The sequence below is a fragment of the Gobio gobio genome (genome assembly GCF_949357685.1).
Source record: "Gobio gobio genome assembly, chromosome: 10".
Classification (NCBI taxonomy): Eukaryota; Metazoa; Chordata; class Actinopteri; order Cypriniformes; family Gobionidae; genus Gobio; species Gobio gobio.
The window spans coordinates 12801989-12826988 of NC_137116.1; the positions used below are offsets into that span (position 1 = coordinate 12801989).

The 25000-nt window shown below is 41.9% G+C and overlaps 1 protein-coding gene across 1 annotated transcript in view; it reads left to right on the forward strand.

Annotated features, from left to right (window-relative positions):
* The window catches only part of pi4kab (phosphatidylinositol 4-kinase, catalytic, alpha b), a 116014-nt gene that overhangs the window by 17959 nt on the left and 73055 nt on the right, over positions 1 to 25000 (forward strand). Inside the window, 11 exon segments of the mRNA XM_079826739.1 lie at positions 3599 to 3664; positions 3766 to 3862; positions 3990 to 4006; positions 4009 to 4180; positions 5803 to 5903; positions 6014 to 6143; positions 11780 to 11912; positions 13890 to 13985; positions 14069 to 14252; positions 20876 to 20979; positions 23333 to 23501. Coding sequence (XP_079682865.1) covers positions 3599 to 3664; positions 3766 to 3862; positions 3990 to 4006; positions 4009 to 4180; positions 5803 to 5903; positions 6014 to 6143; positions 11780 to 11912; positions 13890 to 13985; positions 14069 to 14252; positions 20876 to 20979; positions 23333 to 23501 — 1269 coding nt within the window.

The window sequence follows — 25000 nt, forward strand, 5'->3', positions numbered from 1 at the left end:
TGCTGGGGCTCATGACCCCGATAGCAGTAGTACTGCTGGATTCTCCTCTTTGTGTTTGCAGTTCCGGCGCTGGGCGTTCGGTAACTTGCTATATGCCATGTGACATTTAAGCATGGTTCAGTAGCGCTGTTGGGCGTTCAGACCATGGTCCCCTGGGAGTCCTAGATCTGTTAACAGAAGGAATTCCCCTGGGCAGGGTTACGGCATGTTCATTAGTGATGACAAACGTCACAACATGGACGAGAAACTCTGTAAGAGGAGAGTGGTTGACAGCGCTGTAAGAGCTTCACATACATTTATGTGGAATAGTTCTCCTGGTGCTGAAACACTTGACCCAGCAGGGCAAGCATTATTCAGAATGGAAAATATGACAATGGTCATATATAGGCCTATGTAGGCAAGGAGGTACTCCCTCTCTGCTGCAATTGGCATGGATGCTCTTGATACAAGGCAGACTTGCGGTGGCTTATGCACTCTTGAATAGTGGTGCAGATCGGGTGCAGAAATGTGTATCTTTTTGCATCTGCAGAAAACATGCGCCGCCCGCTGTTTTCTTGATTATGGACTGGAGTGCCCCGTAGGGGGTGGATGTCCCAACACGTATAGCCCAGGATTCTGCTGTATGCAGAAGGGTCCATCACTGATTTTGGTGGCATCTTGCTGGCCAGAGAAAAAGAAATGGTACACAAGCATCATGGCATTGCTGTTAAGGACACACACCATGGTGTCTTCCCCTATGCAGGAGGCAGATTCTGCACCCTCGGCCGGAACTGTGGTCTCTAAGGGTCTACATGTTAAGAGAGGGAGAATCTGACTATATCTACAAAACAGGGCGCTTGCTTTCTGAAGCACACCGTGTTGTGTTGAAGTAGCGCATGTTTGAAGTTTGGTGCAGGTGAAAATCTGTATCACTGTGTCAGTGCCTGATTGATACTGTTTTCTTCTCCGAAGAAAAGTCACTCCCATTCCATGCTGGAAGTTTATTGGGCGACTGTTTTCGGCTTTCATGAGGGCATTAATGGTGCTGCGCTAAAGCGCGCATTTTTCGGTTCCTTAAGAGGGTCCTGGCATACTACGATTTTTGCTCCGTTTCGGGCACAGTCGAGAGTGTGAGTTTTTCAAAGTATAGCCTACTCCATTGCCCACATCAGTGGAAAGGTGCTTTTGGCGCATGTGCACTATCTAGTGCATTTTTGGTTTTCGAGTGCTTTGGTTTTCAAGTGCTCTCTCTCTCCTCTCCACCTATAGTTGGTGTGTGGTGAGCGCGCTGGTGCCATTGTACTGTGACGGCCCTTGCATCATCCAAGTGGATGCTGAACACTGCTGGTGGTTGAGGAGAGACCCCTGACATGAGTGTAAAGCGCTTTGGGTGTACAGTAGTACATAGGAAACATGCTATATGATTCATGTCACTCGCACATGTGCTGTTTTATGTGCACCGTCCGCGGTCCCAAAAATTGGGCTGCACACGGACAGTGTGCGCGGCCATCTGCGGACTCTCCTAATGGTGATTATTACGTCACACGGACAGTTCACGGACTGTCAGGGAACTCTCGCGTTCCACTCCATCTGTTGAGAGTGTGAGCTGGTCACGGTATACTCCTTTGGCCAGGAAGGCCGGGTATGGTTAATTTCCCGCATCCAGATGCGTCACACACGCAGTCGAATGAGCGCGGATGACCAAGTTCAATACATGTGCAGTATAATTGTTGTGACTCTTCTGTCGCTTCTGTTTTTCTTGCACATGCGCTGTTGTATGCGCACCTTCCATGCATTCTCAAAAACAATTGGGCTGCATGCTGACGGAATACTTTGGACTTAAGTGTAGATGGGTTCGGAATGCGTGCTTCTGAGTGAACTTTGTCCGCAAGTGGTCAAGTCACTCATACGCTGTGGCATGCGCACCAAAGGCCCTCCTGTTGACGAGATTTTACGTCACACGAATGGTGCGCAGAACGCAGACATCCAAAGTATACCTGGAGCTTTAAGGTCAGCGTTTTTAGGCTCGTTACAAACTGTAATGGTCATGACCTGATGGTTGATCTGGAGGCTAGGTGTGAACCTCCGTTTAAGCCTTTAGAATCCTTGAATATAAGGATGATTCCTTGTCATGGATACTGGCACCAGCAAAGCATGTTGGTTATCTTCATGCGCTATTGGTGCATCCCCTTTGCAGTTTGCACCCAAGCTGCACTTGGTGGTGTTGCATCCAAATGCGGCGTATATGCCTAAAGTCAGGTTGGGAGTATGCTCTCGTTCGAGCTGTCTGCCCTATGAAATCTCTGACTCAGAGAAAAACAGGATACTTGCTTTGTGCTTTGCGCCATTTGCGATTCGTACGCAGGTGCGTTCGGCAGTTGCAGGCTATGCACTCGCCTGACCAGCCTTTTGTCATGTTTTCCAACTCAGCCAGTGGGAAGCCGCTATCTGAGCGATGTCTTTCACATTGGATTGTACAAGGCTATTTCTATAACATGGAAGGAGTTGGTTCTGCCTGGTGAGGTGTGTGAGCACTCTACAAGGGCATGGAGATGTCAGGGGCTTGGTTTAATATTCTCGTGGGATGCCAGCTGGGCATCACTGTGCACATTTGTCCGGTGTACCCGCTAGTTGCCACTACGGCAACAGTAACTCAGGCTGTGCAAACCACAGGGGTTTTTATAGGGGCCATGCATCTTTCCCTCGGAAAAGGGTTATGTGGCGGTGCTGGTCTATTACGTTTAGTTCAGCGACTTGGCGGGGCGTGAATATATGTCCCATAGTCATGTGTTGTACCGAGTTGACCGACTGAATGGGAACGTTGAGTTATGCATATAACTACTGTTCCCAGAAGGAGGGAAACGAGGTACAACACCTCTGGGCCCCGCACAGTCGGGGCTCGGTGAAGAGCTGGACTGAACAAGGGAAATGACGCATACGACTGCATTTATATGCTGTGGGCGAGGGACCCCGCCCACGTCGTCATGCGTCATTGGCCTTTCAGGCGTGAATAAAGGTGTCTTCAGCAGATGGCGCTAGAGCGCGATATCCCATAGTCATGTGTTGTACCTCGTTTCCCTCCTTCTGGGAACAGTAGTTATATGCATAACTCAACGTTTCATTACTGGATGAATCTGTGTTTTTGAACGAATCTCTTGAGTGAATGATTCAATGACTCACTCAAAGACTTCACTACAGGATGAATCAGTGTTTTTGAACGAATCTCTTGAGTGAATGATTCAATGACTCACTCAAAGACTTCACTACAGGATGAATCAGCATTTTTAAAATGAATCTCTTGCGTGAATGATTCAATGACTCACTCATAAAGACTTCACTTGTTTCATTACTGGATAAGTCTGTGTTTTTGAACAAATCTCTTGAGTGAATGATTCAATGACTCACTCATAAAACTTTTTTATTACTGGATGAATCAGTAATTGATTCAATGACAAATTAGTCGAGATTGCAACCTTCTTACGATTGCTCTACAGTGGAATTTGCATAATTTTAATCATTACTTTCCTGTTTATTGCTTTAAATCAGTCTGTATTGTATAAAGTGCTATAGATATTGATAATATGGGATTGATGTCCTTCTATGGCTGTTGTTTCTGCAGGTGAAGCTCTTCGTCTCAGATTCCTTCCTAAAGACGCTGGACGCTGTGGTGGCCGAGGTCACGGAGGTAAAGCTGCTCAATACTGTGTTTACAGTGTTTTGTCTCACAAACCAGATGTTTATCCTTCCTAATTCTCCCTTTATTTCTTTTCTTCTGCATGTATGAAGGCGAATCCAGCCGTCGATGTCTTCTACAAAGCCTTCAGTGACCCGCTGTACGTCAGCATGTTCAAGATGCTGCGGGACACGCTCTATTACATGAAAGGTTGCTGAACTCTCCTCTGTCTAAACGGAGCCGCTCTCCAAGCTAAAGGCTTCATTAATCACCTCTTTAGTGTTCCTGGTTTGTGCTTGACCTTTGCCGTATGTGAATATGTCACGTTAATCTGCAGATGCGCAGACGAGCTTCGCGTCAAAGAGGTTCATGACTTCGTGCTGGAGCAGTTCAGCAGCAGCCAATCAGAGCTCCAGAGGGTTCTCCATGAGGAGCGGTTGCCAGGGGAACCCAGTCCTCTCAAGCTCCGTTGTCATGCCAACGCAGCCTGTGTGGACCTCATGGTGTGGGCTGTCAAAGACGAGCAAGGTCTGTCACACACACACACACACACACACACACACACACACACACACACACACACACACACACACACACACACACACAACCCTGCACATGAACCGCGGGGCATGTTGTCACACTCCATGGGATTGCATTGTTATATAAGAGCGTTCATTTATATATATAGACGTAATCATGAAATCAAAACTGACTCATCAATATATTTCTGGTCTTTACTGTGAACTATTACAAAGAAAAAAGTTTATTGGAGTATGTTTTACAAGACAATATTTCAGTCTTTCTACTCAAGTATTTTACATGTAATTTAAGGTGTTACTTGCTGTTTATTTGTAATCATTTGTGAAATTTACTAGCAATTTCTGAGTGTTTCATCAAAAATCAAACTATATCATACACATCATTTCAGAATTTTTAATGAAATCTCACATTTTTGTTATGAAAATACATATTTTGTTAATTAAATATAAGTATCAAATGGAAAAACTTTAGAAAATTAGATTAAGTGTAAGTGTGTGTGTTTTTTTTTTGCTGATTCTTTGTAATTATTTGTTATATGTACTAGCAATTTCTAAATGAAAATTGTTTCTACACACCGAAATAAAACTGAAATAAAATAAGTTGAAGTACTAAAATTACTAAACTAAAATGGAAAAATAGATTTTAGCTAAATAGAAATATTCTAAGATTTTTAAAAACAAAAACAAAAAATGACAAGCACAAACTAAAATGTATCTATATATGTATTTATCTATTTTATATTTATTTAATTGTATTTTCTCATGTCTATTTGTTTATCTGTTTTTTATTTATTTTATATTTATGTATTATGTATTTATCAAATTTCTCTATTTTCTTGTTTAATATATTAATCTAGTTTATCTATATATTTTGTATCTATTTATTTAATCTATTTATTTATCGATTTTCTTATGTATTTATTTTACTTATCTAATTTATATATATATATATATATATATATATTTCAGTTTTGTTATCGTAAACTAAAACTATTAAAAACATGTCGTTAATTGAAATAAAGCTGAAATTAAATAAAAGTATTCGATAAAAAACGTCTGTGGTTTTGTAAATGCAACAAAGAATATTGAAATATTTTTAACAAGAAAATAATATTTCAGTCTGAATGTTTAATTCGATGTAAATTATTTGTGAAATTTACTAGAAATTTCTGAATGAAAATAGTTTCTACACTAATTTTTGTTCAGTGTTGGCAACTGACTAAAATATAATGAGTTGAAGTACTAAAATGGGAAAATTAATTTTGGCTAAATATAAATATTTAAGATATTTAAAAACAAACCAATCAAAATAACAAAAGTACTCAAACTTGAACTAAAATTAATATGAAAAATGAAAATATAAAAATAAAAACTAATTCAAAATGTTAATAAATATTACAATGCTATATAAATAATAGTGAAATAACACTGACCAATAGTCAATCGTCCAGTCACTTTTCTCCATCCAGTCAGTGTGATCTCGTCCTCCTTCATAATGTGATTAGTGTAAATATGAAATGTGTGTGTTGGAGAGTGTTTGTGTGTTGAGGAAGTGCTGCAGATGTTGTGCAGATGTGGCTGAATGACGTGATGCTGTGCTTCCTCCTCCAGGAGCTGAGAATCTGTGCACCAAACTGTCAGAGAAGCTTCAGTCCAAGACGTCCAGTAAGGTGATCATCGCCCACATGCCACTGCTCATCTGCTGCTTACAGGTGAGGAGAGACCGCAGAGACCAGGCTCTGTGTGTGTGTGTGTGAGCGCTCATGAGCTGAATGACACAAGTGTGTGTGTGTGTGTGTGTGTGTGTGTGTGTGTGTTTCAGGGTCTAGGGCGTCTGTGCGAGCGCTTCCCCGTCATCGCTCACTCCGCCACAGTGTCTCTGAAGGACTTCCTGGTGGTGCCGTCGGCGGTGCTCATCAAACTCTACAAGTACCACAGCCAGTCCAGTTCAGGTCAGTCCAGTTCAGGTCAGGTCAGTCCAGTTCAGTCCAGTCCAGTTCAGGTCAGTCCAGTTCAGGTCAGTCCAGATCACAGTCAGTCCAGTCCAGGTCAGTCCAGTCCAGGTCAGTCCAGTTCAGGTCAGTCCAGTCCAGATCACAGTCAGTCCAGTTCAGGTCAGGTCAGTCCAGTTCAGGTCAGTCCAGTCCAGTTCAGGCCAGTCCAGTTCAGGCCAGTCCAGGCCAGTCCAGTTCAGGTCAGTCCAGATCACAGTCAGTCCAGTTCAGGTCAGGTCAGTCCAGTTCAGGTCAGTCCAGATCACAGTCATTCCAGATCACAGTCAGTCCAGTTCTGGTCAGTCCAGTTCAGGTCAGTCCAGATCACAGTCAGTCCAGATCACAGTCAGTCCAGTTCTGGTCAGTCCAGTTCAGGTCAGTCCAGATCACAGTCAGTCCAGATCACAGTCAGTCCAGTTCTGGTCAGTCCAGTTCAGGTCAGTCCAGATCACAGTCAGTCCAGTTCAGGTCAGTCCAGATCACAGTCAGTCCAGTTCTGGTCAGTCCAGTTCAGGTCAGTCCAGATCACAGTCAGTCCAGTTCAGGTCAGTCCAGATCACAGTCAGTCCAGTTCAGGTCAGTCCAGATCACAGTCAGTCCAGATCACAGTCAGTCCAGTTCTGGTCAATCCAGTTCAGGTCAGTCCAGATCACAGTCAGTCCAGTTCTGGTCAGTCCAGTTCAGGTCAGTCCAGATCACAGTCAGTCCAGTTCAGGTCAGTCCAGATCACAGTCAGTCCAGTTCAGGTCAGTCCAGATCACAGTCAGTCCAGATCACAGTCAGTCTAGTTCAGGTCAGTCCAGTTCAGGTCAGTCCAGATCACAGTCAGTCCAGTTCCGGTCAGTCCAGTTCACAGTCAGTCCAGATCACAGTCAGTCCAGTTCAGGTCAGTCCAGTTCAGGTCAGTCCAGATCACAGTCAGTCCAGTTCAGGTCAGTCCAGTTCAGGTCAGTCCCAGTCCAGTTCAGGTCAGTCCAGATCACGGTCAGTCCAGTTCAGGTCAGTCCAGTTCAGGTCAGTCCAGTTCAGGCCAGTCCAGTTCAGGCCAGTCCAGTTCACAGTCAGTCCAGTTCAGGTCAGTCCAGTTCACAGTCAGTCCAGTTCAGGTCAGTCCAGTTCAGGCCAGTCCAGTTCATGTCAGTCCAGTTCAGGCCAGTCCAGATCACAGTCAGTCCAGTTCAGGTCAGTCCAGTTCAGGTCAGTCCAGATCACAGTCAGTCCAGTTCAGGTCAGTCCAGATCACAGTCAGTCCAGTTCAGGTCAGTCCAGTCCAGTTCACAGTCAGTCCAGTTCAGGTCAGTCCAGTTCAGGTCAGGTCAGTCCAGTTCAGGTCAGTCCAGTTCAGGTCAGTCCAGATCACAGTCAGTCCAGTTCAGGTCAGTCCAGTTCAGGTCAGTCCAGATCACAGTCAGTCCAGTTCAGGTCAGTCCAGTTCAGGTCAGTTCAGGTCAGTCCAGTTCAGGTCAGTCCCAGTCCAGTTCAGGTCAGTCCAGATCACGGTCAGTCCAGTTCAGGTCAGTCCAGATCACAGTCAGTCCAGTTCAGGTCAGTCCAGATCACAGTCAGTCCAGTTCAGGTTAGTCCAGTTCACAGTCAGTCCAGTTCAGGTCAGTCCAGTTCAGGTCAGTCCAGATCACAGTCAGTCCAGTTCAGGTCAGGTCAGTCCAATTCAGGTCAGTCCAGTTCAGGTCAGTCCAGATCACGGTCAGTCCAGTTCAAGTCAGTCCAGATCACGGTCAGTCCAGTTCAGGTCAGTCCAGATCACAGTCAGTCCAGTTCAGGTCAGTCCAGATCACAGTCAGTCCAGTTCAGGTCAGTCCAGATCACAGTCAGTCCAGTTCAGGTCAGTCCAGTTCACAGTCAGTCCAGTTCAGGTCAGTCCAGTTCAGGTCAGTCCAGATCACAGTCAGTCCAGTTCAGGTCAGTCCAGATCACAGTCAGTCCAGTTCAGGTCAGGTCAGTCCAGTCCAGTTCACGGTCAGTCCAGTTCAGGTCAGTCCAGTTCACAGTCAGTCCAGTTCAGGTCAGTCCAGTTCAGGGCAGTCCAGATCACAGTCAGTCCAGTCCAGATCACAGTCAGTCCAGTTCAGGTCAGTCCAGTTCACAGTCAGTCCAGTTCAGGTCAGTCCAGTTCAGGTCAGTCCAGATCACAGTCAGTCCAGTTCAGGTCAGTCCAGATCACAGTCAGTCCATTCAGGTCAGTCCAGTCCAGTTCACAGTCAGTCCAGTTCAGGTCAGTCCAGTTCACAGTCAGTCCAGTTCAGGTCAGTCCAGATCACAGTCAGTCCAGTTCAGGTCAGGTCAGTCCAGATCACAGTCAGTCCAGATCACAGTCAGTCCAGATCACAGTCAGTCCAGTTCAGGTCAGCGCCAGATCACAGTCAGTCCAGTTCAGGTCAGTCCAGATCACAGTCAGTCCAGTTCAGGTCAGTCCAGATCACAGTCAGTCCAGTCCAGATCACAGTCAGTCCAGTTCAGGTCAGTCCAGATCACAGTCAGTCCAGATCACAGTCCGTCCAGTTCTGGTCAGTCCAGTTCAGGTCAGTCCAGATCACAGTCAGTCCAGTTCAGGTCAGTCCAGATCACATTCAGTCCAGTTCCGGTCAGTCCAGTTCACAGTCAGTCCAGTTTAGGTCAGTCCAGTTCAGGTCAGTCCAGATCACAGTCAGTCCAGTTCAGGTCAGTCCAGATCACGTTCAGGTCAGTCCAGTCCAGTTCACAGTCCAGTTCAGGTCAGTCCAGATCACAGTCAGTCCAGTTCAGGTCAGTCCAGATCACAGTCAGTCCAGTTCAGGTCAGTCCAGATCACAGTCAGTCCAGTTCAGGTCAGTCCAGTTCAGGTCAGTCCAGTTCACAGTCAGTCCAGTTCAGGTCAGTCCAGTTCAGGTCAGTCCAGATCACAGTCAGTCCAGTTCAGGTCAGTCCAGATCACAATCAGTTCAGGTCAGTCCAGTTCAGGTCAGTCCAGATCACAGTCAGTCCAGTTCAGGTCAGTCCAGTTCAGGTCAGTCCAGTTCAGGTCAGTCCAGATCACAGTCAGTCCAGTTCAGGTCAGTCCAGTTCAGGTCAGTCCAGTTCAGGTCAGTCCAGTTCAGGTCAGTCCAGATCACAGTCAGTCCAGTTCAGGTCAGGTCAGTCCAGTCCAGTTCACAGTCAGTCCAGTTCAGGTCAGTCCAGATCACAGTCAGTCCAGTTCAGGTCAGTCCAGTTCAGGTCAGTCCAGTTCAAGTCAGTCCAGTTCACAGTCAGTCCAGTTCAGGTCAGTTCAGGTCAGTCCAGTTCACAGTCAGTCCAGTTCAGGTCAGTCCAGTTCAGGTCAGTCCAGTTCAGGTCAGTCCAGTTCAGGTCAGTCCAGATCACAGTCAGTCCAGTTCACAGTCAGTCCAGTTCAGGTCAGTCCAGTTCAGGTCAGTCCAGTTCCCAGTCAGTCCAGTTCAGGTCAGTCCAGTTCAGGTCAGTCCAGTTCAGGTCAGTCCAGCCTCTCCTCTGAACACACTCCACAGATGCTGTTCTGGACAGATGCCTTTTGTTCATCTTTATCTAATTGATTTATATATCTACTCATTTTTTATTATTTATATCATGCATTTTCTTATCTATCTATTTGTTTATCTGTTGTTTATTTTATCTATTTAATTGGTTATTTATTTATTTTCTATCTATTTGTATTTTAGTTTATCTATAAACGCCTATTTGTTTGTTTGTTTGTTTGTTTGTTTGTTTGTTTTATAATTTATATTATTTATTTATTCATGTATGTATGTAAGTATATATATTCAATTCAATTCAATTCAATTCAAATTTATTTGTATAGCGCTTTTCACAATACACATTGTTTCAAAGCAGCTTTACAGAAAGTGCATTTCATAGATGTACAGTAAAAATGCTAGAAAGACAATGTTAAAGAATAATGTTAGAAAAAGTTAATCAATCGTGTATTAATTTAGGCCATAACAGCGCTGGTGTTGAGTTGTCTCATCACAGGTGTCGGGGCATCCGAAGTCTCCATGAGAGGCTGGATACAAACTGGAGCTGATGAACCATTTACCTCGGGACTAGTGTCCCGAGATAACAACAGAAAAGCAGATGGGAAATGATTAGCGTAGCTGCTGTTCAGAATATTATATTAATGCTTTTGATCCGATTTAACTGTAGTATAAAAAGATAATTATAATGTGAATGCTTGGCTAAAGAGATGCGTCTTTAATCTAGTTTTAAACTGGGACAGCGAGTCTGAACCTCGAACAATATCAGGAAGACTATTCCAGAGTTTCGGAGCTAAATGTGAAAATGCCCTCCCTCCTTTAGTGGACTTAGATATCCTAGGAATGACCAGAAGCCTCGAGTTTAGTGATCTTAAAGAGCGCGATGGATTGTAGGGCGATAGAAGATCCGTTAGATACACTGGAGCTAAACCATTTAGGGCTTTATAGGTTAGTAGCAATAGTTTGTAATTGATACGGAACTTCACAGGTAACCAGTGTAGAGATGATAAAATTGGTGTTATATGATCATATTTTCTTGACCTAGTAAGAACTCTAGCTGCTATTTATTTTCTATCTATTTGTATTTAGTTTATCTATAAACTCCTATCTCTTTTTTGTTGTTTATTTATTTTATAATTGATTTATATAATTGATTTATATGTGTATGTATGTATAATTATTTATCAACCATTTTCTTATCTATCTATTTGTTTGTTTGTCTGTTGTTTATTTATTTATATTTTTGCTAATTGATATATTTATGTATTTTCTATATATTTGTATTCAGTTTATCTATAAACTCCTATCTGTTGTTTATTTATTTGTATATTTATTTTATATTTATCTATTTTATTTATTTATCTAATTTACTTGTAATGCATAGATAAAAATATATTAGAAAAAATAGGTAGAAAAATAGATATACAAGATAAATAATACAATTAGATAAATAAATAAATAAATAAATAAATAGATGAATATAAAATAAACAACAGATAAAAATAGATGAGAAAATATATTAAATAAATATATAATAAATATCGATACATGTGTAATTAATTAAATATAAAATAAACAACATTTAAAGAAATAGACAGATAAGAAAATAGATGAACTAAACCATAATGCATAGATAAAAATAGATATATAAATAAATAGATATTTAGTTTATCTATTTTCTTGTCTATCTATTGGATCTTTATTTATGTATGTGTTTATATCTATATTTATTTTATCTATTTTCTCATCTATTTTTATCTGTTTTTTTATATATTCATTTGTTTATTTATCTTTTTGCTCTTTTCTTTCTTTTATATTTTGTTTGTTTATAAACATATCTATTTATCTGTATGTATTTTTTAATTAATTAATAATATTATTATTCATATTATTTGTCTATTTTCGTATATTTTCTTTATTTATCGAATTGATGTATTTTTATCTTTTTTTAATTTTCTAGTTTCTTATATATCTATTTGCTTATTTATTTTATTTTTGATCTATTTTCTTATCTAGCTGTTTGTTAATCTGTCTGCAGTGTTTATGTTTTATATATGGAGACAGACTCTGCATGTGACCTCTGCTGACCTCTGAACATCTTTCCTTCAGGAGGCGGTGGCCAGATCAAAATCAACGTGACCAATGAGCATTCATATCCCACGATCAACCTGATGTCCAACAGGAAAGACCAGCCGTCCATGTACGAGCAGCTCCGAGACATCTCCATCGACAACATCTGCAGGTTCACTTTAGCTTTTCATGACCAGTTTATTCTCTCTCTCTGACCTTTACAATTACTCAAGCTGTTTTTTTTATGCTATGCCTTTAAGACTTTTATTTAAAGGTGTGTGGTATTTATTGACAGAAATGCAATATACAACCCCAAATCAGAAAAAGTTGGGACAGTATGGAAAACGCAAATAAAAAAAATGAATGAACGCAAATGAATCAGTATTTCAGGTATTTTTTGGGAGGAATGGACGCCGTGTGCTCCGGACCAAAGAAGAAAAGGATCATCCAGACTGTTACCAGCAACAAGTCCAAAAGCCAGGGTCTGTCATGGTATGGGGTTGTGTCAGTGCCCTTGGCAAAGGTAACTTGCACTTCTGTGAAGGCACCATTAATGCTGAAAAGTACATCGAGATTTTGGAGCATAATATGCTGCCTTCAAGAAGACATCTTTTCCAGGGACGTCCATGCATATTTCAACAAGACAATGCAAAACCACATTCTGCACACATTACAAAGTCCTGGCTGCGGAGGAAGAGGGTTCGGGTACTTGACTGGCCTGCCTCAGTCCCGACCTGTCTCCAATAGAGAATGTGGACAATGAAGACCCCGTACTGTTGCCCACTTTAAGACTTGTTTGCAGGAAGAATGGGACAAAATTACACCTGAAACACTTCATCACTTGGTGTCTTCAGTCCCTAAACGTCTTTTAAGTGTTGTGAAAAGGAATGGCAACATTACAAAGTGGCAAATGCTTTACTGTCCCAACTTTTTTTGAAATGTGTTGCAGGTCTGAATGACAGGAAAGGATGCATATTTACAAATGACATGAAGTTGACCAGACAAAACATGAAATATTTTGTGTTCATATTGTCTGCAATGAAATACAAGTCAAAGTACATTTAGAAATCACTTCTTTTTTTATTTATTTGCGTTTTCCATACTGTCCCAACTTTTTCTGATTTGGGGTTGTAATATACATAACTATGTTTTCAGTGGAGTATAAAGACCTTACATAATGAACCAATATATTTTATTACCTTAGAATGAGCCGTTTCTATCTACACACACCGCGGGTCTCCTTACAGTGAAGCCGCCATTTTGTGCCGCCATGTTTCTACGGTAGCCCTAAACGGACAAACTTCTCTACAGAGCGCTAGTCACTCTCTGCTGACTCAGACGACGACATTTTTTGTCCTGTGTGGGCCACCGTAGCTTCTCTGTGGTTAGAAAGGGAGGGGTGAGCGGTGGGTGATTGCAATTCACAACCTCACCACTAGATGCCGCTAAAATTACACACTGCACCTTTAAACGCATGTCAACATGTAGGGCTGGGCGATATGGCCCAAAAAAAATTATCACGATATAATTTTCCATATTGTTTTGCAAAATAATCTTGTTTTCTGTTTGAATTAAGATTATTTTGCTTACCCTATTGGCAGATTATTTGGCTTATTTTAAGCAAAACTAATTTTGAGATATTTTTCCCCAAAACAAGACAAAAACTTTAGCTTGTCTAGTAAATGCTTCTTAATGTAAGATTTTTTAGATATTTGGACTGAAAACAAGACAAAAATACTAAGTAAGAAAAGCATTGTTTGCAGTGTAGGACATAAATTAGTTTAAACTGCTGCATGTCCGCCGACAGAAAAATTAATAAATATAAAAACTACCAACACAGAACTATTGATCCACGATACTAACATTACGAATCTGATGCGGCAGACAAACTGTGTGCGCAAGTCACAAAATGATTCCGATTGAAACCATCAGCACATGTAAAATGGGTTTAGATAACGTCTCATGTAAACAGTCCAGCGAATCTTTCAATCGGAATGATTTTAATCGGAATGACAAAAAAAGTGCGCATGTAAACGTGGCTACTGACACTGATATAGAGCAGAACTCCCGCCGGAGGAGAGCTCAAACTAAGAAAGATGAACATGGGGAAAAAGCAGAATATGTTTAAATCACTCGCTGTCGTCTCCAGATGTCTGAAAGCTGGTCTCACGATGGATCCTGTGATAGTGGAGGCGTTCTTGGCCAGCCTGTCAAACCGGCTCTACATCTCCCAGGAAAATGACAAGTGAGGAAACACACACACACTCACACACACTGTCCGTCTCCGAGTGATTTTGTTGACATGCGTGGGTGTGTGTTTCTCCTCAGGGAAGCCCATCTCATCCCGGACCACACCATCCGGGCGCTGGGTCACATCGCGGTGGCCATGAGAGACAGTCCCAGAGTGATGGAGCCCATCCTGCAGATCCTGCAGCAGAAGTTCTGCCAGCCGCCCTCACAGTTAGACGTGCTGATTATAGACCAGCTGGGCTGCATGGTCATTACGGGAAACGTAAGAGTCTGTCTTACTCTCTCTCACACATAAACCTACCCATCACACACACGCACACACACACACACACACACGCACACACACACACACACACACACACGCACACACACACACACACACACACACACACACACACACACACACACACACACACTCAGTTGTGTTTTCATGTTTTATGGGGACTTTCCATTGGCATAATGGTTTTTATACCGTACAAACCGTATTTTCTATCCCCCTACACTGCCTCTGCCCCTAAACTTACCCATCACACACACACACACACACTCAGTTGTGTTTTCATGTTTTATGGGGACTTTCAATTGGCATAATGGTTTTTATACCGTACAAACCGTATTTTCTATCCCCTTACACTGCCCCTGGCCCTAAACCTACCCATCACACACACACACACACACACACACACACACACACACACACACACACACACACACACACACTCAGTTGTGTTTTCATGTTTTATGGGGACTTTCCTTTGGCGTAATGGTTTTTATACCGTACAAACCGTATTTTCTATCCCACTTCACTGTCCCTGCCCCTAAACCTACCCATCACACACACACACACACACACACACACACACACACACACACACACTGCCCCTGGCCCTAAACCTACCCATCACACACACACACACACACACTGCCCCTGGCCCTAAACCTACCCATCACAGTAAACATTCTGCATTTTTACATTTTCCAAAAACATCACTTAAGCCCTATTCGCACGGGATTAGTATTATCTGGGGACCTCGTGTGATTTAGAAATTACTCCCCCACATCTGAATTTTTTGTGGCGCATTCGCATGGGATATGATGTCAAGATGATGTCGTATCTATATCATTTTGATTGTTTTATAGTAATAAAAATAATTTAGTTCAGTTAGAGAACAGACGCTACACTTAAAAACTGAACTGAGCAATATAATAACAATATACGCGGAAGATTCAGTTTCAAAGCTAAATGTAAAAGTGCCCATTTAAGCGAGTTTGTCATATGTTCTGTTTTTGTGTTTTTCATTAAGAATAATATTAAACGCATTCAAGCAATTTACTCCCAAATTGGTGCTCATTCTAAAGTGAAAGTATAATCCGCGCGGGCGCACTGGAATTCATAACGGTGCGCATTATATGCAGCGTAGCTCCATTCTTCGTGAAAGATAAAGATAGAAATGCGCAGAGGAAACAAAAACCTTGCAAAAATGATATACAATCTACCTAATCCTGGCCAAATCACAGAGATGCCGATTCGCACGGGACTAATATTATCACAGGACCTCGTGTTCGGCGAAATATGGTAGGTCATTTGTCGGGGGAATTTTTACTTTACAAATTACAGACATGGCCGATTCGCACAGGATTAAGATCACAGACATTCTCTGCAATTATTACAAATCACCAGAGCTCCCCAGATAATACTAATCCCGTGCGAATAGGGCTTTAGTCTGATTTATAAGATGTTTTCCTCATGGGGACCAAAAAATGGCCCCACAAGGATGAGGATTATCCCCATCTTTGTGGGGACATTTTGTCCCCATAACGTAAGGTTTACCAGGCCACACACACACACACACACACACATATACGGCCTGCATAATTACAGCCGTTTGATGTGTGAAGAAGCATTTATTTCCAGCGGATTCGCTCTCCGCTTGTCTTGTACAGAATTAGGAGGTGTCCATTTTCAAGCATGATTACAGTAATTCACTGTACTGGAAAGAAAAGAACGTACCAATGAACTAAACAACGAATAAAGATGCAAATATAAACCTTGAACGAGTAGTCATGACACAAACTATTACATCTTTTATGAAATTGTGGTTTTGAATAAAATGTCAGCAAACGTGACATCTAGACAACTCAGCAATGATAACCGTTAAGAGAAGAAAATGATCCGACCACATGATGGCGCTCTCGTGTGACGAGCTCGGTGAACGTAGATCACATCACGTCTTAAAGGGTTAGTTCAACCAAAAACGAAAATTAGCCCATGATTTACTCTCCCTCAGGCCATGCTGGGTGTGTATGACATTCTTCTTTCAGACGAATACAGTCTGTTATATTAAAACATATCCTGGCTTTTCCAAGCTTTATAATGGCAGTGAATGGCTGTCCATAAAAGTGCATCCATCCATCATAAAAGTGCATCTATCCATCATAAAAGTGCATCTATCATCATAAAAGTGCATCTATCATCATAAAAGTGCATCCATCCATCATAAAAGTGCATCTATCCATCCATCATAAAAGTGCATCTATCATCATAAAAGTGCATCCATCCATCCATCATAAAAGTGCATCCATCCATCCATCATAAAAGTGCATCCATCCATCATAAAAGTGCATCCATCCATCATAAAAGTGCATCCATCCATCATAAAAGTGCATCTATCTATCCATCATAAAAGTGCTTCTATCCATCATAAAAGTGCATCTATCCATCATAAAAGTGCATCTATCCATCCATCATAAAAGTGCATCTATCCATCATAAAAGTGCATCTATCCATCATAAAAGTGCATCTATCCATCATAAAAGTGCATCTATCCATCATATCCATCATATCCATTCTGCAATTTTGCGGTATTTTTCCTGCTCATCTCGGGTCTGTTCGTTCAGAATAGTTGTGCCTTAACATCGTACACCCGTGGTGAGATTTTGGATATTGGTTTGCGAATTTCCGACAGTTTTATGGACAATCTTCGACTCCTTCCTGAGATCGCTAGAACACCCGAGGCTATGCACTCTGCCCGGCCGGGCGGAAGTGCTCGCAGGCGGCGCCGAGATCGTAAACAAAGGCGGGGAATACGCGGTGGTCTGAGAGCTAAGCTAAGGCTAAAGCTAAAGCTTACCCCACATCGGCTCTCTTTACCCAGTATTTTCCTTGCCAATGTACGGTCGCTAGTGAACAAAATGGAGGAGATTCGACTCAGCATCACACACAGTAAGAAACTTTTGAACTGTAACGTCCTAATCTTCACGGAAACCTGGCTAAACGGCGGAATACCGGACACCGCTATTGAGCTAGCGGGATGCCACACACTCCGGGCGGATAGAACATTAGATGGCTCCGGTAAGACCAGAGGTGGTGGATTGTGCATTTACATTAACAAAGCCTGGTGCACAAACTCTGCTATTGTTGGGAGTCATTGTTCAGCTAACCTCGAGTTTCTCATGGTTAAATGTAGACCGTTTTATCTGCCGCGAGAGTTCACTTCCACCATTATAACTGCAGCCTATATTCCCCCGGATGCTGATGCCAAGCTTGCTATGAAAGAACTTCATGCAGCCATCAGTAAACAACAGACTGATCACCCGGAAGCTGCTTTTATTGTTGCAGGTGACTTTAATCATTCAAACTTAAAGTCAGTGCTACCCAAGTTTCACCAGCATGTTTCCTGCCACACCAGAGGAAACAAAACCTTAGACCATGTTTACACAAACATGGCTGGTGCTTACGTTGCGACACCCCTCCCCCACCTGGGACAGTCAGACCACATCTCTTTGTTCCTCATCCCCAAATATTCACCCCTCATCAACCGTGTGAAGCCATCAGTAAAGACCATCAAGGTGTGGCCTGCGGGGGTTGATTCCACACTCCAGGAAAGGTTTCTACACACAGACTGGAGTGTGTTTGCTTCTCAAGCCACCAGTGGCGCTCACACGGACATTGACTCCTACACCTCCTCTGTATTGGATCATATCAATACCACCATTGACAGTGTTACAACCCAGAAACAGATCACCACATACCCAAATCAGAAGCCATGGATGAACAGGGAAGTGCGACTCCTGCTGAAGTCACGCAATACTGCCTTCAGATCAGGAGATGCACAAGCCTACAGCGCATCCAGAGCTAACCTGAAGAGGGGCATCAAAAAGGCCAAGCACTGCTACAAGCTAAAGATAGAGGGTCACTTTTCCAACTCTGACCCTCGACGCATGTGGCAGGGCATCCAGGCCATCAGTGATTACAAACCCCCCCACTCCACCCCCGCAGCCACTGATGTCAACTTCCTGAACGAGCTAAATCACTTTTATGCTCGCTTTGAAAGAGACAACAGAGAAACTGCCACCAAGCTCAAACCCTCAGCTGACCCACCAATCACACTCTCCTCCACAGATGTCTGCAAGTCACTGAGCCGGATCAGCGCGCACAAGGCTGCTGGACCAGACAACATCCCTGGTCGTGTTCTCAGGGCATGTGCGGAGCAGCTCGCTGAGGTTTTTACAGACATTTTCAACCTGTCTCTTGCCCAAGCAGCTGTACCTTCATGCTTCAAACGCACGTCCATTGTGCCAGTGCCAAAACACTCTAACCCGAGGTGCCCTAACGACTACCGCCCTGTAGCACTCACACCCATCGTTATGAAGTGCTTTGAGCGGCTGGTCCTGGAACACCTAAAAGACTCTCTACCATCCACATTGGACTCACACCAGTTTGCCTACCGCAGCAATAGGAGCACAGAGGATGCCGTTTCCATGGCACTGCACTCTGTGCTCACCCATCTGGACAATAAAAACACTTATGCACGCATGCTGTTTGTTGACTTCAGCTCAGCATTCAACACTGTCATCCCAACCAAGTTAATAGCCAAACTTGGAGACCTGGGCATCAATACCTCAATGTGCAACTGGATTTTGGACTTCCTAACTGACAGACCCCAGAATGTTCGTTCAGGATCCACCTGCTCCACATCCATCACACTCAACACTGGTGTACCACAGGGCTGTGTGCTAAGTCCGTTTCTCTACTCCCTCTTCACCTCCGACTGCAAGCCTGTGTATGGATCTAATTCTATCGTCAAGTTTGCGGACGACACAACGGTGATTGGGCTCATCAGCAACAACGATGAGACTGCCTACAGGGAGGAGATCCAGCACCTGGCCACATGGTGCACCGAAAATAACCTGCTCCTCAACACCACCAAAACGAAGGAGCTCATCGTGGACTTCAGGAAGGAGCCAAGAGGCACACACGACACCATCCACATCAATGGAATGGCTGTTGAAAGTGTCTCCAGTTTCAAGTTCCTGGGGATCCACATCTCAGCGGACATGTCGTGGACGACCAACACCTCCAGCCTGGTCAAGAAGGCTCACCAGCGCCTCTTCTTCCTGAGGACACTGAGGAAGAATCAGCTCTCCTCGGCCATCCTGGTGAACTTCTATCGCTGCGCAATAGAAAGCATCCTGACCAACTGTGTGGCAGTATGGTATGGGAGCTGCTCTGTTGCGGAGCGCAAGGCACTGCAGCGGGTGGTGAAAACTGCCCAGCGCATCACAGGGACTCCACTGCCTGCCATCGAGCACATCCAGAGGAAACGCTGTCTGCATCGAGCTCGCAGCATCCTCAAGGACTCCTCTCACCCAGCCCACAGACTGTTTTCTCTCCTGCCCTCCGGCAGGCGTTTCAGGATCCACCGGACCAGGACCAGCAGACTAAAGAACAGTTTTTTCCCCAGAGCTGTCTCTTTATTGAACTCAAACCCCCGCTGATCCACTCCCCTCATATACTGATAACTCTCCTACCTCACATCCACCTTCACTTTGTTATTTGCACTACCGACTCTTTATTACAGTAACAACTGTTTACTTATTCATCTTGCACTACCACACCGTAACTGGATTATGCTCATTTGCACTGCCGACTGTTATTTACAGTACCTACTGTTTACATTTGTATTTTGCACCGTACTTCTAACCGTAATATGCAATCACTTCCACTGCACTTTACACTTTTTTTCGGATAGCTTCTGTCCATAATTTATTGCACTACCTTAATCCACTGCCATATTCCTAATTTTAGCCTAACATATCATTGTATACCTCTATCTGTAAAATTCTGTTTATAGTAATAGCCATCTGTATATTATATTATATTCATAGTACATATCCACCTGTAAATTCTGTTTATAGTATTAACCATCTGTATATTATTCACTGTACATATTCACCTGTAAATTCTGTTTATAGTAATAACCATCTCTCTATTTATAGACATATTTATATATACTCAGTACATATCCATGTCCTGCACTTATGCAAACGTTGTATATCCTGCACTTGCTGCTATTGCACTTCTGGTTAGACCTAAACTGCATTTCGTTGCCTTGTACTTGTACTTGTGTAATGACAATAAAGTTGAATCTAATCTAATCTAATAAAAGTGCATCTATCCATCATAAAAGTGCATCTATCCATCATAAAAGTGCATCTATCCATCCATCATAAAAGTGCATCTATCCATCATAAAAGTGCATCTATCTATCCATCATAAAAGTGCATCTATCCATCATAAAAGTGCATCCATCCATCATAAAAGTGCATCTATCTATCCATCATAAAAGTGCATCTATCCATCATAAAAGTGCATCCATCCATCATAAAAGTGCATCTATCCATCCATCATAAAAGTGCATCTATCCATCCATCATAAAAGTGCATCTATCCATCCATCATAAAAGTGCATCTATCCATCCATCATAAAAGTGCATCTATCCATCATAAAAGTGCATCTATCCATCATAAAAGTGCATCTATCCATCATAAAAGTGCATCTATCCATCATAAAAGTGCATCATGTGATTTGTGTTTTCACTACAGCAATACATCTATCAGGAGGTGTGGAATCTGTTCCAGCAGATCAGTGTCAAAGCCAGTAATGTGGTGTATTCTGCTACTAGAGACTACAAGGACCACGGATACAGGTGTGTGTTGTGTGTGTTGTGTGTGTTGTGTGTGTTGTGTGTGTTGTGTGTGTTGTGTGTGTTGTGTGTGTTGTGTGTGTTGTGAGAGTGAGAGTGAGAGTGAGAGTGAGAGTGAGAGTGAGAGTGAGAGTGGATTTACCTGATGCTTTTTTTTATGCATTGAATTTTCAGTTTACCAGCTTAGAAATGTTTGAGACCATCTGAGGAAGTCCTGGTTAATGTTTCTTGTCGTCATTTATTTTTCATGACCATTTTCCTCCATAAATTAGGATTTTAATTAAACAAACTATTAGTTTTATTTGTGCAGTTGTATATTTTTAGATTCCTGTGTCTAAATGACCATGTGAATGTGTGTAAATATGAATCACCTTCTGCTCACTGTCTGTGTGTTTGCATTATCACTGTAAAGCATCCTTAAGTTCCGGAAAGGCAATATACAAATTCAATATTGTTATTTGTTTGTTTAATGAACCACATGTATTGACATCATTTACATTTTCAATGAATGTATATATATTAGGGCTGTCAAAAGATTAATCGCAATTAATCGCATCCAAAATAAAAGTTTGTGTTTACATAATATATGTGTGTGTACTCTGTTAATTATTATTTATATCTAAATACACACACATTCATGTATATATTAAAGAAATATTTGCATGTATATACATTTATATAATCTATAATATATATAAATATAAATGTTTTATATACAAAAATATTTTTTTCTTAAATATATACATGCTTTGTGTGTACTCTGTTAATTATTATTTATATATAAATACACACACAAGCATGTATATATTTAAGAAAAAAATATTTTTGTATATAAAACATTTATATTTATATATATTATAGATTATATAAATGTATATACATGCAAATATTTCTTTAATATATACATGAATGTGTGTGTATTTAGATATAAATAATAATTAACAGAGTACACACACATATATTATGTAAACACAAACTTTTATTTTGGATGCGATTAATCTTTTGACAGCCCTAAAAAATATAAATATATATATATATATTAGTGCTGTCAAACGATTAAAATATTTAATCGCGATTAATCGCATTAATGCCATAGTTAACTCACAATTAATCACAATTAATCGCACATTTTTATTTATTCTAAATGTCCCTTGATTTCTTTTTGTCCCATTATTTTTTCTTATTTTAATGCTCTTATCAACATAGAAAAGTGGATCGGCTTGCTTTGTTCAAATGTTTGTTTTATTGAAAACAACATTGGCATACTGTAGTGTTCGATTTCACACCAACATTCTCACTTGAAGCAGTCATTCACACTTGGAGCAAATAATCGCTCACACAATGTAACACTGCCCATCAATAAAAGGGTGAAAAAAAATACTTTGTTGCACAAACAGCCCCTTCAACAGCCCTTTCTAAGGGATCAAAACAGGGTGATACAAAATAAAATTACAAAGTGCACATGCAAGGTAAACTAGGACTCCGCCTATAGTGCAGTTAAACCAGGGGTCGCCAACTAGCGGACTCCGGTCCAAATCCGGACCGCGAAGCCTTTTGACGTAGGCTAATGAAACAGTTAACGTTGCAATGCTCACTGTTGCGTTCAGACCCAGACGCGCGGTCAAGCATGCAGGTGCGTTCACACCGGACGCGAATGACGCGACATGCACGCCGCTTAATTCGCGCCGCAGAATGTCTATTTGCGTCTTTGCGTTGACTTAAATCACTCGCGCAAAACGCTTCATTCGCGTCCGGTGTGAATGCACCATCAGAGCAGAAAGCAGCGCTCAAGACAAGCACTTTTAGTTGAAGACCCCTGAGTTAAACCATGGCATAATACGTTTCTCATTTCGGCGTCTCACGCTTGCCATCCACGTCTACTCTTTTAATGGCCCAAACAAGTGTGGGCAGCCGCAGCGTGCCTGATGTTTTGTTTCCGGTCTAGCTACATCCGGAGTGGTGTTGTAGTTTTTCTAACGTTACTAGTTGCTGCAACAGCATGTGAAAAAACTACAAAGTTTGTTAGACCAAAAAGAACGTTAATCTCGCGATAAAAAAATTGACGCCGTTAAAATAGGTTTGCGTTAACGTCGTTAATAACGCGTTTAACTGACAGCACTAATATATATATATATATATAAAAAATAGTTAATATTTAATCAGTGGTATGTACATTTTGGTGGGCGGTCATATGTTATCTTTTTTAAATGTAGTTTTAATAAATGGTTTAGATAAACTCTGGAGTTTTTAGTTCTGAAAGTTGCATGATCTCCATGACTTGATAAATCTGCTTCCAGCGTGTCTCTGCTGGGGTTTAATGTAAGGTGTGTGTGTGTGTGTGTGTGTGTGTGTGCAGGCACTGCTCTCTCGCGGTGATAAACGCCCTGGCAAATATCGCGGCTAACCTGCAGGGGGAGCTGCTGGTGGACGAGCTGCTGGTCAATCTGCTGGAGCTGTTCGTCCAGCTGGGCCTGGAGGGCAAGAGGGCCAGCGAGCGCGCCAGCGACAAGGGCCCGGCCCTCAAAGTCAGTGTGTGTTTGACCTGCAGTCTCGCTCTCATTAACTCTTTCCCCGCCAGTCACTGCCAGCACTTTTGATCTTTTTCACAAAAATGCCATGGCCCTCAGAATATTTTGTTGTATAAATCTGAACAGGCAATATAACAGAACGAACAGAGGCTCTGCTTTTAAACAAAAAACGCTTTTATTCTAGCTTCATGCATTCTTTTTTTATCAACACTTGAATATGGGACGGTTTCATTAAAAAGCAATATTTTGAACAAAAGCTGAGAGAATCACATTTTTGTGATTCAGAGCGATGATCAAACACAGATGGAGTAGATGGAGTCCCTCAACACCCCAAAGCTTCAGTCCTGTAGCTCGTCCTGGGGCGGCAGTTCTGATTTAGATGCTGTTTAATGCTGATGATAACGTTATTTTACTTATGCATAAGCAATGCTTTGAATGCTTGTTTCTGCTTCTCTCTCGTCTGTTTTGATCCGGAGATTCTGCACTAGCGCCCCCTACAGTGAAAACACGGATTACCGGAATAATCCGTCTGTAGTGGGGAAGGAATTAAAGGCCCCCTGAAATCAAAATGGAAGCTTTTTAGCTTTAAGTATTAATATATGAGCCTTAAGGTTATGAATAAGCTGGTGTGCTCCAAAACAATGACAAAATCATGGGTCTTCAACCGGGGGTCCACACACTGCAAAAAATGCTTTTCTTACTTAGTATTTTTGTCTTGTTTTCAGTCCAAATATATAAAAAATCTTACATTAAGAAGCATTTACTAGACAAGCAAAAGTTTTTGTCTTGTTTTGGGGGAAAATAACTCAAAATTAAGGGAGTTTTTGCTTAAAATAAGCAAAATAATCTGCCAAAGGGGTAAGCAAAATAATCTTGTTTTCTGTTTGAATTAAGATTATTTTGCTTACCCCATTGGCAGATTATTTTGTTTATTTTTAAGCAAAAACTCCCTTAATTTTGAGATATTTTCCCCCAAAACAAGACAAAAACTTTTGCTTGTCTAGTAAATGCTTCTTAATGTAAGATTTTTTAGATATTTGGGTGCTGCAGGGGGTCCGCCAATTAATGTTTGATCACAAAAATGATGATAACATGGGGAGAAAACACCACAAAGTCAAATTCAATTATAAGCACCCCGAAACAAAAGCAGAGCACCCTCAGTTGATACTGTAATATTATTGGAGAGACAGATTTGGCAAACATTGCGTTTGATTTTGCGCTCTGGGGAACGTGAAACATTCCTATCACAGCGGGTTTTGCAGCGGTGAGAAATGTAGCCAATCATAGACATGCTGGATGATCTCTGGAACGCAATGGCCAATTAGAGGTGTTTGAGTTAGAATCCACTCACCGCTCAAAACGCCATTCAGTGCTGTATTCTGCTCGCTCTCGTGAATTCTCTCTCTAACAAAGACACGATGTAAGTAAGAGATTCCTTATTTAGTGTGGACAACTTGGCTGATTTTGATGGAACGCTGTGAGATGGTGAACTGAGA